Below are 13,249 nucleotides of genomic sequence, written 5' to 3' on the forward strand. Positions count from 1 at the left end.
CCGGCGCCATTATCTCCCTCGCTCTGTCTCTACCACCCTACCTACCTCTCGCTCTCTACCCCTCTCTCTCTCTCTCACTCTCTCTCTCTTTCTTTCTCTCTGTCTCTCTCTCTGTCTGCCTTTCTATGTTCCCCTTGATCTCTACACATTTCCTTCTTCCTTAGAAATTAGATATCTCTCTCTCACGTGGCACACACAGATACATACTTGCTCACACATGAATGTCAGAAAGTTCATATATTAATGAGAGTGCTGACTTGCCCCATGCTGTTAGGAGTCCTAGCCTCCTAGCATAAATCCAGATTTTTCTTTCCTACTCTATGATGGAGATGTGTAGAGCTTTTTTACAGCTATTACTCAGTGTCACTAAGCTAGACGGGGTTGCTCAAGACCCAAAATGACTGATTTGTATGTGGGAACCACATTTAGTCAGAGGAAATGCAAATTAGGTCAACACACCTTTAAATAGTTCAAAGGTTAAGATGCTTATCCTCAAGTCAACAGGAGATCAAGGGGCCCCAGTAACCATAAATGAATGGAATCATGATGGATAAATTACATTAAGTAGACCTTTTAGACATTAAACAATAGATAGCGTTGCTATCTTCTAGCCAGCAGGGTGAGGTTAGGTATCCATTCTTGATCTGCCTAGTTCAGACCGGGAGAAGGTGGGGAGCGTCTCCAACGAAGAGGCAAGAAGAGGGAGTGCACCTACTTGGCATGGCACGCTTGACATTCTCCAAACATTTCTTTATCTGGATGTTTTCCACCTGATCTGGGACTTACCAAGGAAATGGGAAACAGGCCTATGACTCTGAGGGGGGGGTCGGAGAGTGGAGACGTGTTAGTTGATTGTGCTTTAGACAGATGCAGCAGAGGCCTTTTAGACTGCTGGTACCTAATGGCTTCCTAAAGGTGTGGCTTTTAGAGTGAACTGTATTTGCGTTGGTTGGGAAGGGCGCGAGGTGGGCACTGCCAAATCAAATGGCAAACAGCACCATGGCAGTAGTAGTTCCGATTTGCTTCCTGTAAGTGCTTGTATTATTGTCTTGTTTGCTAGTGTGTGTGTGTGTGTGTGTGTGTGTGTGTGTGTGTGTGTGTGTTGTTGATTTTCCCAGGGGATAAGCACGCTATCCTTCAATCTATCGTTCAGCGTATGGGTTCCAATCGCACACTACTTCCTACTGCTTGGGTGATTGGCTTGTTATTTTTAGTTTGGAGAGCTGAGTGAGATTAAAGATGCATTTGGACTGGTTATTTGTTGTTATTCTGCGTTGCTGTGTAACGTACAATGCTGTTCATTCAATACTTCAAACTAACTCTCCCCATTACATCATGACATTATTCACTTTTTGTTTACAACATTGTGTTATTTTGAGAGGAATGTGTAGTCTACAACTCAACTCCTCTTTTTGCCTGGAGATGTTTGCGAAACCATGCAATAATTTTGACAGGTGGAATGAGACAACCATTGCAAATGGGGGAAGAGGGCGCCAACAGGTCAATGGGGAAGGAGGATACGGTCCGGTTGAGAGTGACAGCTCCTTCAAAGAAACCCTTCACCACTGCCAAATACATCTTGATAAGCATATTAGCTCTGCAAACCGCTCATAATGTCACTCTTGGAAGTCTTCCTATGCTGTCTTGAAAACCAATTATCTGGTTTAGCTAACACATACTGCAATTCTGGGTAAGTCTTAGTTTTAAGATTTGTCAACATGCTCTCTCAGGACTTTTTATCCCCTAGCAACACTATCTGGCTTTCTATTTCTGGACCCTACCTTTAATGTTTAGGGTCAAACATGATTTATCTACAGTCCTGGTTGTATTATGACAGATGAAGTTCATGGCCAAACGATTCAGTTGATGAGAACAGCTAAATGATCACCATTGAACATTTCAGTCTGTAGACTCTATAGAGCCGCTAGAGGTTCTGTCAGGCGGTCTGTGAATCTGTCTGTCAGGGAATGATGTCTGCGGATATTCTCTGTGTTTTGGTCATGGCTAGCCATGGGGACGAGGGGATGCTTTGATTGCTTGTGTTAAAAAAACACAGAGAGGGGCTCTGTAAGGTGAGACCAACAAAGGCCTTGGTAAATCATCCACCAGTTATTGTCTTCAATATTCCATAACTGATGAGGAGCATAGATTGTAGTCCAGTGATGACAGGCGGATAGTGGTGCAGCTAACAGATGTCTGGAAATGTATCTAGGTTGTCCCAAAAAAAATGAATTGTACATGTGTCCAAATATATGAGAGAGAGAGAGAGAGAGAGAGAGAGAGAGAGAGAGAGACAGAGACACAGAGAGAGAGAGAGAGAGAGAGAGAGAGAGAGAGAGAGAGAGAGAGAGAGAGACAGAGACAGAGACAGAGACAGAGACAGAGACAGAGAGAGAGAGAGAGAGACAGAGACAGAGAGAGAGAGAAGGAAGCGGGTGTAATAAACTCCAGCAGGGGTGTAGGGGGAGTGTCTGTACGTGTTCTTCAGAGGGACGGTGATGAGTACCACCCCGACACAGACCCCACATAACTACGGAACCACTGCACGGTAGGGCTGCATTCTGGACATTGAGTGTGTGTTTCTCCATGGTTCTATGCATATTTGTGTTTGTGCCAGACCAAACTTCAATGTGTGTATAGTGTGATGATGGAAGAGGTTTGAGTGCTCTACTTGGCAAACAGTCTGTCTTGATGTGTTTGCATACGCTTACCCTAGCAAGTTTATGCAACGGTAGAGCATCATATAAGTTCTAGTGAAAAAGGTTCCATTGGGTTTCAGCTTGTGTGTTATACTCTTTCTACCTCATCATATTTGGTAGTGTGTTCTGTTACATCCTGTTTTTTAAAAACTTTGTTACACTCCTTAAAGAGTGCAAGTTGAAGCAATTGTCACTTGAATGTGGACTTGCAGTTGAATTATCTGATTTGAAGCGTGTCTGATTTGAAGCAATGTCGACCAAAGTTCATGCACCATAGACACTAGATACAGTGGAGTGATGGAGATAATATTATGTGCTTGGGTTCCTCATTGTCTTACACGAAACAAGAAGTACTCCCTCTAGAAACCACAAATTGTGAAAAATATTTGCTTCCAGAGAAGGCTTGTGTTGATTCCTTATCCACTACTCAATATTTCAACTATACATAATTTGTTGTTTGTCTCTGTAACTGAACAATAATACTCAGAGTTGGCTGAATTATTACTCTCATTGTGTGGGTTGGTGTGTGTTCTTCTGTACTGACAGAATTGGAGGATCTTTGTTTACGTAACGTAAAGTGGTCAGTGGCGGACATTGGAAGTCCCCCTATATTAGTGTTTTAATTTCAAGTTTTTAATGTCACGTGTACAGTACAGTGAAATGCCTTTCTTGCAAGCTTACACTATGATAACTTTGACAAAAGTGCTTTTTCTTCATAGCTCCAAATTGCTCCTATTTTCAGAACTTGTAGGATTCTTGTGGGATCTGATCGCAATGATATTTCAAATATGTTGTTCAATGATTTAATTCTCAGCTGGAATATCTTTGATTATGAAGTGGTTATTTGATGTTACTCAGTGATGAGCTAATGTAAGTACGGCAACCCAGAAAGTCAAAAATACAGTACTTTAGAGCAAGTTTAATTTATCTAATTTATTTGAACTAATTGTTACCCCAAGTGCTTCAGCTGCACGTTATCAGTCAGTGTCTATTTGTGGGGCACTCTTTCTTCCAGCTGTTGTTTTCTCATCTTTATTTATGAAAATCCATCAAAGGCTCTGCTTCCACCTCCTATATGTAATCTGTTGTCAGTCCAGGTGCCCTATGCAGCTTTAATAGGAGCATTCTGCATGACTGTTAGGGGTACGGACTGGAATTCCATGGAGAATTGCTGGACAATTACTTTTAATTGGGATAATGGCATTCCATTCGAATTAACTCTCCCTTTCCCATTAAATTCCAATTGAAGGAAATGAGTATAAACGAGCGGATTAGCTCCAAAAGCTTTTTTTCCTTCCTTTTTCACAGTTTAAACTAGTTTCTTACTCAACTCATGGGACTTTTTAAGAGGGGTATGTGGTCAACGTTTGTAAATAAAACAAACGGCAAAATAAGAAATGTGAGTGCATCTTGAGTCAATGTAATATAGTGGATATTTAATTAATTATGTTTATGATCATTGTTAAAACTGATCAGTCTACAAGTTTTTTACAATGATTTTGTCTTTCAATGTGAAATTCAAACATAGAAAAACGTGGTATGATTTAGAGCCCTGTCACAAACTACATCTCTCAGGAGACGTCTTTTATCAGTTTCATTTTAGTTTTTCTGTTGGAAGAAAATAGCTTCATAATAATGTGAATAAATACATTGTGGAAGAGGAAGGCTAGTAAGGAGTAGGATAGCATGTGGTTTCACCGACAGTTAATAATCATCATATACAAGAATCTCTCCTAATTTTCCATTATATAAGTACACTACTTTATTAAATTACTTTATTGTGAGTCTGTACATTACACCAATATTACATTACACTAGTACACTACTTTATTAAATTACTTTATTGTGAGTCTGTACATTACACCAATATTACATTACACAAGTACACTACTTTATTAAATTACTTTATTGTGAGTCTGTACATTACACCAATATTACATTACACTAGTACACTACTTTATTAAATTACTTTATTGTGAGTCTGTACATTACACCAATATTACATTACACAAGTACACTACTTTATTAAATTACTTTATTGTGAGTCTGTACATTACACCAATATTACATTACACTAGGACACTACTTTATTAAATTACTTTATTGTGAGTCTGTACATTACACCAATATTACATTACTTTAGTACACTACTTTTTCAGTCTATTGCTAAGACATACTTTGTCTAACATATATGTGTATATGGATTAAATGAAATGAAAATGATAATGATAATAATGGACATTAAAATGCCCCAGAATGAAGGGTAGTTACAGTAAAAAAAATAAAAATACATTTAAAAAGTAGTTAAAAATATAAAAAAGGAGTTAAACATACAAAGTAGTTAGACATTACGTTTCTTAAGTATTTCTTAATTTGATTTAACCAGTCGTTTGAAGTTCAGAAATTATAATTGTTTTAAACTATGATATCTTGATTATACTTATGCTGTCAAAGAAAAATTATGAGTACAAGAAGAATATGTCAGTGATACATGTTTTCTTATATAATATGTGTTATCAGGGTATGAAGTAACAATTTTCGTTAGCAAAATCAGAGGAAGTCGGCTGGTTTTTGGACGCGTATGACCCTATCAACTCGTTCCACAATGCCTTAACACACTGACTGCACATTGATTTCATCTATCAAACTATGTACTTCTTCAAACTGTTTCCTTTCAAATCTTATTGCTGCCTGTATATCCTTTCCCTTTTCATCTAATTTATGTGGTGAAGTTCAACTTTCATATTTCATCTCCAAAGGTATAGAGACCCAAGAAATCAGATGTGATTGTAGCTTCAGCAGTTACAACAATGTCAAGAAAGAAAATAAACAAACGTGTTCTAGCAGAATCCCCTTAGGCCTTATTTGGCAGGGACTTTCAGATTTCAGATTTCCCCCAGTGTTTCGCACTTTTAACCTCATCTTGACATATTACAAGTCAGTCTCAGTGTCTTCACCCATTTCTCTCCATCATTCCCTGTGTTAACTAACCACTCAGGATATTCCAGAGAAGCCGATAAAAAAGAGCACAAACCATTCGAGGGAAAAGACACAAGTAATTCCAAAAGCATTTACATTTCTTAACATGTCTTGTTGTTAACACAATGGTAAATAACACAAGTGATGTTGTGTTTGTGTTGCAGTCTGGTACAGGTTGTGTCCCCACTGGCGTTTGTCATAGAAGGCAGTGGAGCCAGTCCAAGTGTCCCACCTGGCCCAGACACACCTGCTCTCTATCTCTCTCTCTATATATATATATATATATATCTCTCTATCTCTCTCTATCTCTCTCTCTCTATCTCTCTCTCTCTATCTCGCTCTCTATCTCTCTCTCTCGCTATCTCTATCTCTATCTCTATCTCTCTCACTCTGATACCCCTCATCCCCTGATGGGCACCTCATCACACCGTGCCACAAGTCCACCGTCGCCGCTAACAACCACACCACACCCCTAACCACCGGCCATCACCATGGAGATGAAGCAGTCAATGATGATAGGAGGAGAGAAAGAGAAAGGGGAGGAGTCATCTCAGGAGAACGGCAGACTCATGCTGGCTGACGGAGGGTTGGCAGAGAAGGGGGACCCCAAAGTGAACTCTGGTGGGGGGTCAGGAGTGGTGTCCAACGGGTACCCCACGTCCACAGCGCAGAGCCCCAAGGAGGTAGCGGGGGGTGTACCCGCAGGGGCCCTCAGGACTCTAGTGGTCCAGCAGACCAGTCTGGACCGGCCCCGGGAGACCTGGAGCAAGAAGATGGACTTTCTGTTGTCTGTGATTGGCTACGCCGTGGATCTGGGAAACGTGTGGCGCTTCCCCTACATCTGCTACCAAAACGGCGGAGGTGAGACCAGGGCCCTGTTCATTTGAGCACGCTGTTGCAAAAAGCTAAAATAAGCATTTCTTATTGGACAAGTCTAGGTACTCCCTCCTTGTTTCAAGCTGTTTTCTTCCGTTTGGTGCCTAATGAACACGACCCAGGTTGAGGGAGAAAATAACACTGGAAAGGAGAGAATCTGTAGCTGGGGAAAGGGAGGTTAAGGAAAATGACAGATACAACTAAACCATTTACAGTATACTGGTAAAAATAAGCATTAATGCATTGAATATAGTTTGAATATAGTTGTCCACCCAACATCTTTTCACACAATCATATAGCTAGATAAAGAACCATAAAACCAGATGGATAAATCGGACACAGAGTCTGGAAAACACAGACCATTCAAACCAACCAAAACCTTGATCAAATGAACATTTACACCTCGGATAGAAATAGCACTGGGTAAATACATACACGTTAAACCTTATGTCTTCTGTAATGAAAACAACAATAAATGAATGTTCCTCTAATGTTCCCAGATGTTTACAAGGGAACTCTGTTGTCCTCCCTGCCTTTCTACAACTCTCCTCCTCACATCAAATACGGGCCTCCGATTCCATTTTATTGAATTTATTGAATATTTGCAATATCCTGTTTCTCTGCTTAGCGGGAGTGAGGGAAAGAAAGAGAGAGAGAGAGAGAGAGAGAGATGGAGACAGGGAGACACTTGATAGAAGCAACACTATTAATTGTCTGCTTTTATGAGAGGGGCTTCAATCTCTTTTCTCTCTGTCTCTGTCTCTATCTCTCCCTCTCTCTCTCTCTCTCTCTCTCTCTCTCTCTCTCTCTCTCTCTCTCTCTCTCTCTCTCTCTCTCTCTCTCTCTCTCTCTCTCTCTCTGTCTCTCTCTGTCTCTCTGTCTCCTAGTCCCAGCTACTCAATCAACAGTTATCTTTGCTTTCATGTCAACCACACAAATATTAAATTCCTAATCAAATACAGAGAGAGACAGGGGCTTGTCTGGACTGGAGCCTATCTCCCTGGTACTCTCCAGGGTTCGGCATTTCTTTCTCTCTGACATTTCCAATTCCTCCCCTCACTCCCCTTGCTCTTTAGGGTCAGGTACAGGTCAATGTTTAATGTTCCAGATGTTGTCAGTTGTTGTTAGATGAGGTGTGTAGAAATCTGGCAAAGAGTCCAGCTATGAAACATGGGGAGTTTATATTTTTGACTCATGAATGAAATAATTTTTACTCGCTATACCCCAACCCTCTATTTTTTTTTCTCTCGCTCTCTCCCCCTCCCTCTCTATCTCCCCCTTTATCTCTCCCCTCTGTCTATCTCCCCACCCCTCTCTCTCCCCCTCTCCCCTCTATCTCCCCACCCCTCTCTCTCCCCCTCTCCCCTCTGTCTATCTCCCCACCCCTCTCTCTCCCCCACTCCCCTCTATCTCCCCACCCCTCTCTCTCCCCCACCTCTCCCTCTGTCTATCTCCCCCCCCTCCCCTCTCTCTCCCCCCTCCCTTCTGTCTCCTCTCTGTTGTCCCAGGGGCCTTCCTGCTGCCCTACATGTTGATGGCGGTATTCGGTGGCGTGCCTCTGTTCTACATGGAGCTGGCACTGGGGCAGTTCCACCGCAGCGGCTGCATCTCCATCTGGAAACACATCTGCCCCATTTTCAAGGGTAAGAAGAGAGGAGGGGAGAAGAGAAGGGAGGGGGGAGGGGGGGAATTTTACTAATTTTGTTAACACAATGAAGCTTGTCAAAACTATTTTTTATAAGTGTTATGGAGAGGAGAGGAGTCAGGAGAGGAGAGGAGTCAGGAGAGGAGAGGAGTCAGGAGAGGAGTCAGGAGAGGAGAGGAGTCAGGAGAGGAGAGGAGAGGAGTCGGGAGAGGAGAGGAGTCGGGAGAGGAGAGGGTTCGGGAGAGGTGAGGGGTCGGGAGAGGAGAGGAGTCAGGAGAGGAGTCGGGAGAGGAGAGGAGTCGGGAGAGGAGAGGGGTCGGGAGAGGAGAGGGGTCGGGAGAGGAGAGGGGTCGGGAGAGGAGAGGAGTCGGGAGAGGAGAGGAGTCGGGAGAGGAGAGGAGAGGAGTCGGGAGAGGAGAGGAGAGTAGTCGGGAGAGGAGAGGAGAGGAGTCGGGAGAGGAGAGGAGAGGAGTCGGGAGAGGAGAGGAGTCGGGAGAGGAGTGGAGTCAGGAGAGGATCAAGACAAAGGAGATGATTGTGGACTACAGGAAAAAGAAGAGGACCGAGCACGCCCCCATTCTCATCGACGGGGCTGTAGTGGAGCAGGTTGAGAGCTTCAAGTTCCTTGGTGTCCACATCACCAACAAACTAACATGGTCCAAGCACACCAAGACAGTCGTGAAGAGGGCACGACAAAACCTATTCCCCCTAAGGAGACTGAAAAGATTTGGCATGGGTCCTCAGATCCTCAAAAGGTTCTACAGCTGCACCATCGAGAGCATCCTGACTGGTTGCATCACTGCCTGGTATGGCAACTGCTCGGCCCCCGACCACAAGGCACTACGGAGGGTAGTACGTACGACCCAGTACATCACTGGGGCCAAGCTTCCTGCCATCCAGGACCTCTATACCAGGCGTTGTCAGAGGAAGACCCTAAAAATGGTCAAAGACTCCAGCCACCCTAGTCATAGACTGTTCTCTCTGCTACTGCACGGCAAGCGGTACCGGAGCGCCAAGTCTAGGTCCAAGAGGCTTCTAAACAGCTTCTATCCCCAAGCCATAAGACTCCTGAACATCTAATCAAATGGCTACCCAGACTATTTGCATTGCCCCCTCTGCTGCTACGCTCTGTTTATTATCTATGTATAGTCACTTTAATAACTCTACCTACATGTACATATTACCTAAATTACCTCAACTAACCGGTGCCCCCGCACATTGACTCGGTACCGGTACCCCCTGTATATAGCCTCGCTATTGTTATTGTTACTGTTGCTCTTTAATTATTTATTACTTTTATTTCGTATTATTTTATATTGTATTTTTTTGTGTGATTTTTGTTGTTGTTGTATTCTTTCTTAAAACTGCATTGTTGGTTAAGGGCTTGTAAGTAAGCATTTCACTGTAAGGTCTACACCTGTTGTATTCGGCGCATGTGACAAATAAAAATGTATTTGATTTGAGTCAGGAGAGGAGAGGAGTCAGGAGAGAAGAGGAGAAGAGTGGAGTGGCATATCCAGAGAGACAGTGACCAGCTAGCTGCCTGTTACAGCAGATAGATGAGTGAATGTCTGAGAGACAGATAACATGAACTCCCCAACCCCTTCGGCACATTCCTCATGAAAGCCTCTGCATCCCCTTGATGTTATGATGTCCAGCTCTCTGTTATGGAAATTGTCACATTTCCCACGGAAATGCCAGCATGCTTAGAAACATGATGTTATGTAAATCCCAGTTGTTTCCAAATGTCAACTCCTACTTGAGTTGAACTTGAGTTAGCTTGAAAATAGATAGATAGGTATAGATCTCTGAGTGATGGAGGGAGCGACTGAGCACCGACCGAACTGACCAACGCCACAATACAGAACACACCTTCATCTCAAACTCTCTTCTCATCTGGTCGGAGTCTGGTCTAGCGGTAGTGCAACCAGTTCAATACCCGGTTCCACCACTTGCCTCGTTTGTCACTCTACCCCACTCTCTGCCTCCTCTCTCATTCATACCTGGGTTAATCCTAACGTAAAAACAAACTCTCTTCTCTCCATCACAAACTCTCTTCTCTCCATCACAAACTCTCTTCTCTCCATCACAAACTCTCATTCTCTCTTTCCACCAGGTATTAGCTTCACCATCTATATAGGATTATAGGACATGATAAAGGGGTTATACAGGCTCATGACAAGTCTGACAATGCATTATAATAACTGCATTGTAATGCATTGTACCTATAGAGTCTTTAAGTCAAGTGTTATTATTATTTCTGCTAAAGGTATCGGCTTCGCCATCTGCATCATAGCGCTGTACATAGCGTTCTACTACAACACCATCATGGCGTGGGCCCTGTATTACCTCCTGGCGTCATTCCGGCCCACCCTGCCCTGGACCACGTGCTCCAACCCCTGGAACACGGTCAACTGCCTCCGCTACCTGTCCACCGACAGCAACGTCACCTGGACCAACACCTCCACCTCGCCCGCCGAGGAGTTCTATACGTAAGTCAAGACATGGAAGTGCAAGGTAGGATGGAGGGAAGAGCAAAGGGATACCAGGGACAGTAGAGGAGGGAGGGGTAGACGGCATGATAGGTTCCATAGAGAAGAGACGGAGTAGAGACAGAGAGGACAGTGACTGGATGGGTGGATGAAAGGCAGATATGGAAGATGGATAGGTGGAGGGAGATAGGGAGAAGACGTGGCAGATAGAATGGAGGTAAGAAATAAGAGGGATTGATTGAGGAGGCAGTAGGTACTAAATTGAGGAGAGATGTTCCCTATAGGGTATACAGCCGGTTGATGGCTACACTTGAAAACAATTCTAGTTGTTTCAACTAATTAGTAATTAGTAACTGGTTCCACAGGCTTTTTTAGTTTAGTCAACTTTTTGGTTAAAGTGTTACCTGAACTTAAAATGTTTAGTTGGCCCAAACCTAGCTCCAACTTGAGAACTTAGGCCAAAATTCTGTCAACATAAAATGATGTTTGCTCAATTTGTTTGTCTGTTAAGTAATTGTAGTAATTGTATTTCTATGGAATTTCTGGTTCACCCCTATCTATCCCACTAAGAGAGATGTGGTGCTCTGTCAAGGTTTACTCTATTCTAATGCAGGTAAAACTCCTCTGGCTTATGTCTGGCACCAGAATTCCCATGTTTTTTTCATCCGGTATGTTTTCTTAACTGGTAAACTGGCATCTAGCTATAGATCTCTGTCGCTCGATCATTTTTCACCGTGCCAAGTTACCTTATATCCTTATTCAGTTGTGTCAGCATCATGTATCTACAATATGTTTATTCAATTTTTTTGTATCTATCTCTTGCCTACTTTCTTCCTTTTATGACCCTGGAAATAAAATAAAAAGTTGCACACTGCGTTAATTGAGCGGCCTTCGCCGTGAGGCTGATACCTAAGCTAAATAAACACAAGCGATACTGGCAAGAGCAACTGTTTCTTTTCTTTCAAAATACCATCAAATTATTCCCACATATCTGCTACAAGGAACCTGCCAACCTCAGATGTACGAATGCTTTTCCTATTCTCTCTTGATCATAAATGGCTCCTTTCTCTGTTATTCTGTCTCATCCCCCTCTTCTCAACCTTCTTTTCCCGCTCATCTCTCTCTCTTCTCGCTGATTCCTCTCTTCCCGAAAATCCCTCTCCTCTCCCTGATTGTTCCCCCATCTCCTCATCTCTCATCCCCCTCTCTCCTCACTCCTCTGTCTTTGCCCTCCTCTCCTCATCCATTTCGGTCATCCCTCTCTCCTCTGTTCCGTATAGGCGTCAGGTACTGCAGGTGCACATGTCTCCAGGTCTGCACCAGCTTGGCAGTGTGAGTTGGCAGCTGGCTCTCTGTCTCCTGTTCATCTTCACCATTGTCTACTTCAGCATCTGGAAGGGAGTCAAGACCTCTGGCAAGGTGAGCACAGCTGGGGGACGGAGAGGGGGAAGAAGGGATGGAGAAACAGTAGATTAACAGTAGGTAACAGTAGGTAAATACTGTGAACTCTATTTCTCACTGATGTCTTCTATTCATACTTGCCCTTCTCTCTCTCTGTCAATCTCTCTTCCTTCCTCTCTCTCTCTCTCCTCCACCCCTCTATCTCTCTCTCTCCCCCACCCCTCTCTCTCCCCTACTCCTCTATCTCTCTCTCACACCCCTCTATCTCTCTCTCTCTCCCCCACCCCTCTCTCTCAGGTGGTGTGGGTGACAGCCACCTTCCCCTACCTTGTCCTGCTGGTGCTGCTCGTTCGTGGGGCTACTCTGCCCGGGGCCTGGAGGGGCGTGGTCTTCTACCTCAAACCTGATTGGGGGAAACTACTCAGCACCACAGTGAGTTGGCCCACTATTGGTTTAGGTTTCCAGACAATCTTGTGTCATCATACAACACACTGACACCGAATCGTACTGCCTGTCTTCCTTATCTGTAGTTTGTCTCCTTCCCGCTTTCTCATCCACCCCTCTCTCGCTCTCTCTCTCTCTCCCCCTCTCCCTCCAGGTATGGATTGATGCAGCAGCTCAGATCTTCTTCTCTCTGGGGCCAGGTTTCGGGGTGCTCCTGGCCTTTGCCAGCTACAACCCATTTCACAACAACTGCTACAAGTGAGACTCCATTTCTCTTCATACAGTAGAATCTGTTTATGAATCTGCCGTATGGAATGTATTTCTCCACGTTGCCATCTGGTTTATTTAGCCTGTGACTTGTTGTTAATCCACTATTTTTTCTCCCATCACCCTCTTCACCCCCTTCCCCCCCCCCCCCCTCTTTCTCTACCTCTCCCTCTCCCTCTCTCTCAGGGATGCATTGGTGACCAGCTCGGTGAATTGCCTGACCAGTTTCCTCTCTGGGTTTGTCATCTTTACCGTGCTCGGCTACATGGCTGAGATGCGCAAAATAGGCGTGGAGTCCGTAGCCAAGGATGCTGGTAAATCAATCAATCAAATCCCAAATTGAAAATCTACTTTTCATATGCAGTAGTTGTTGTATGATTCTTTTTTTAACATCAGGGCCTGTATTCATAAAGAGTCTCAGAGTTGGAGTGCTGATCTAGGATCAG

At 43.8% G+C, this 13,249-nt stretch overlaps 1 protein-coding gene across 1 annotated transcript in view; it reads left to right on the top strand.

The window, feature by feature from the left end:
• Positions 1-6,024: 6,024 nt before the first annotated feature.
• Positions 6,025-13,249, top strand: part of slc6a4a (solute carrier family 6 member 4a) — a 27,057-nt gene continuing 19,832 nt past the window's right edge. The window contains exons 1-7 of the mRNA XM_084142418.1: positions 6,025-6,539; positions 8,063-8,197; positions 10,469-10,691; positions 11,972-12,110; positions 12,390-12,524; positions 12,691-12,794; positions 12,990-13,117. Of these exons, the coding sequence (XP_083998544.1) occupies positions 6,170-6,539; positions 8,063-8,197; positions 10,469-10,691; positions 11,972-12,110; positions 12,390-12,524; positions 12,691-12,794; positions 12,990-13,117 (1,234 nt within the window). The 5' untranslated portion in view covers positions 6,025-6,169. The remainder of the gene's footprint in view (positions 6,540-8,062; positions 8,198-10,468; positions 10,692-11,971; positions 12,111-12,389; positions 12,525-12,690; positions 12,795-12,989; positions 13,118-13,249) is intronic.

Source organism: Coregonus lavaretus, assembly GCF_964263955.1.
Source record: "Coregonus lavaretus genome assembly, chromosome: 26".
Classification (NCBI taxonomy): Eukaryota; Metazoa; Chordata; class Actinopteri; order Salmoniformes; family Salmonidae; genus Coregonus; species Coregonus lavaretus.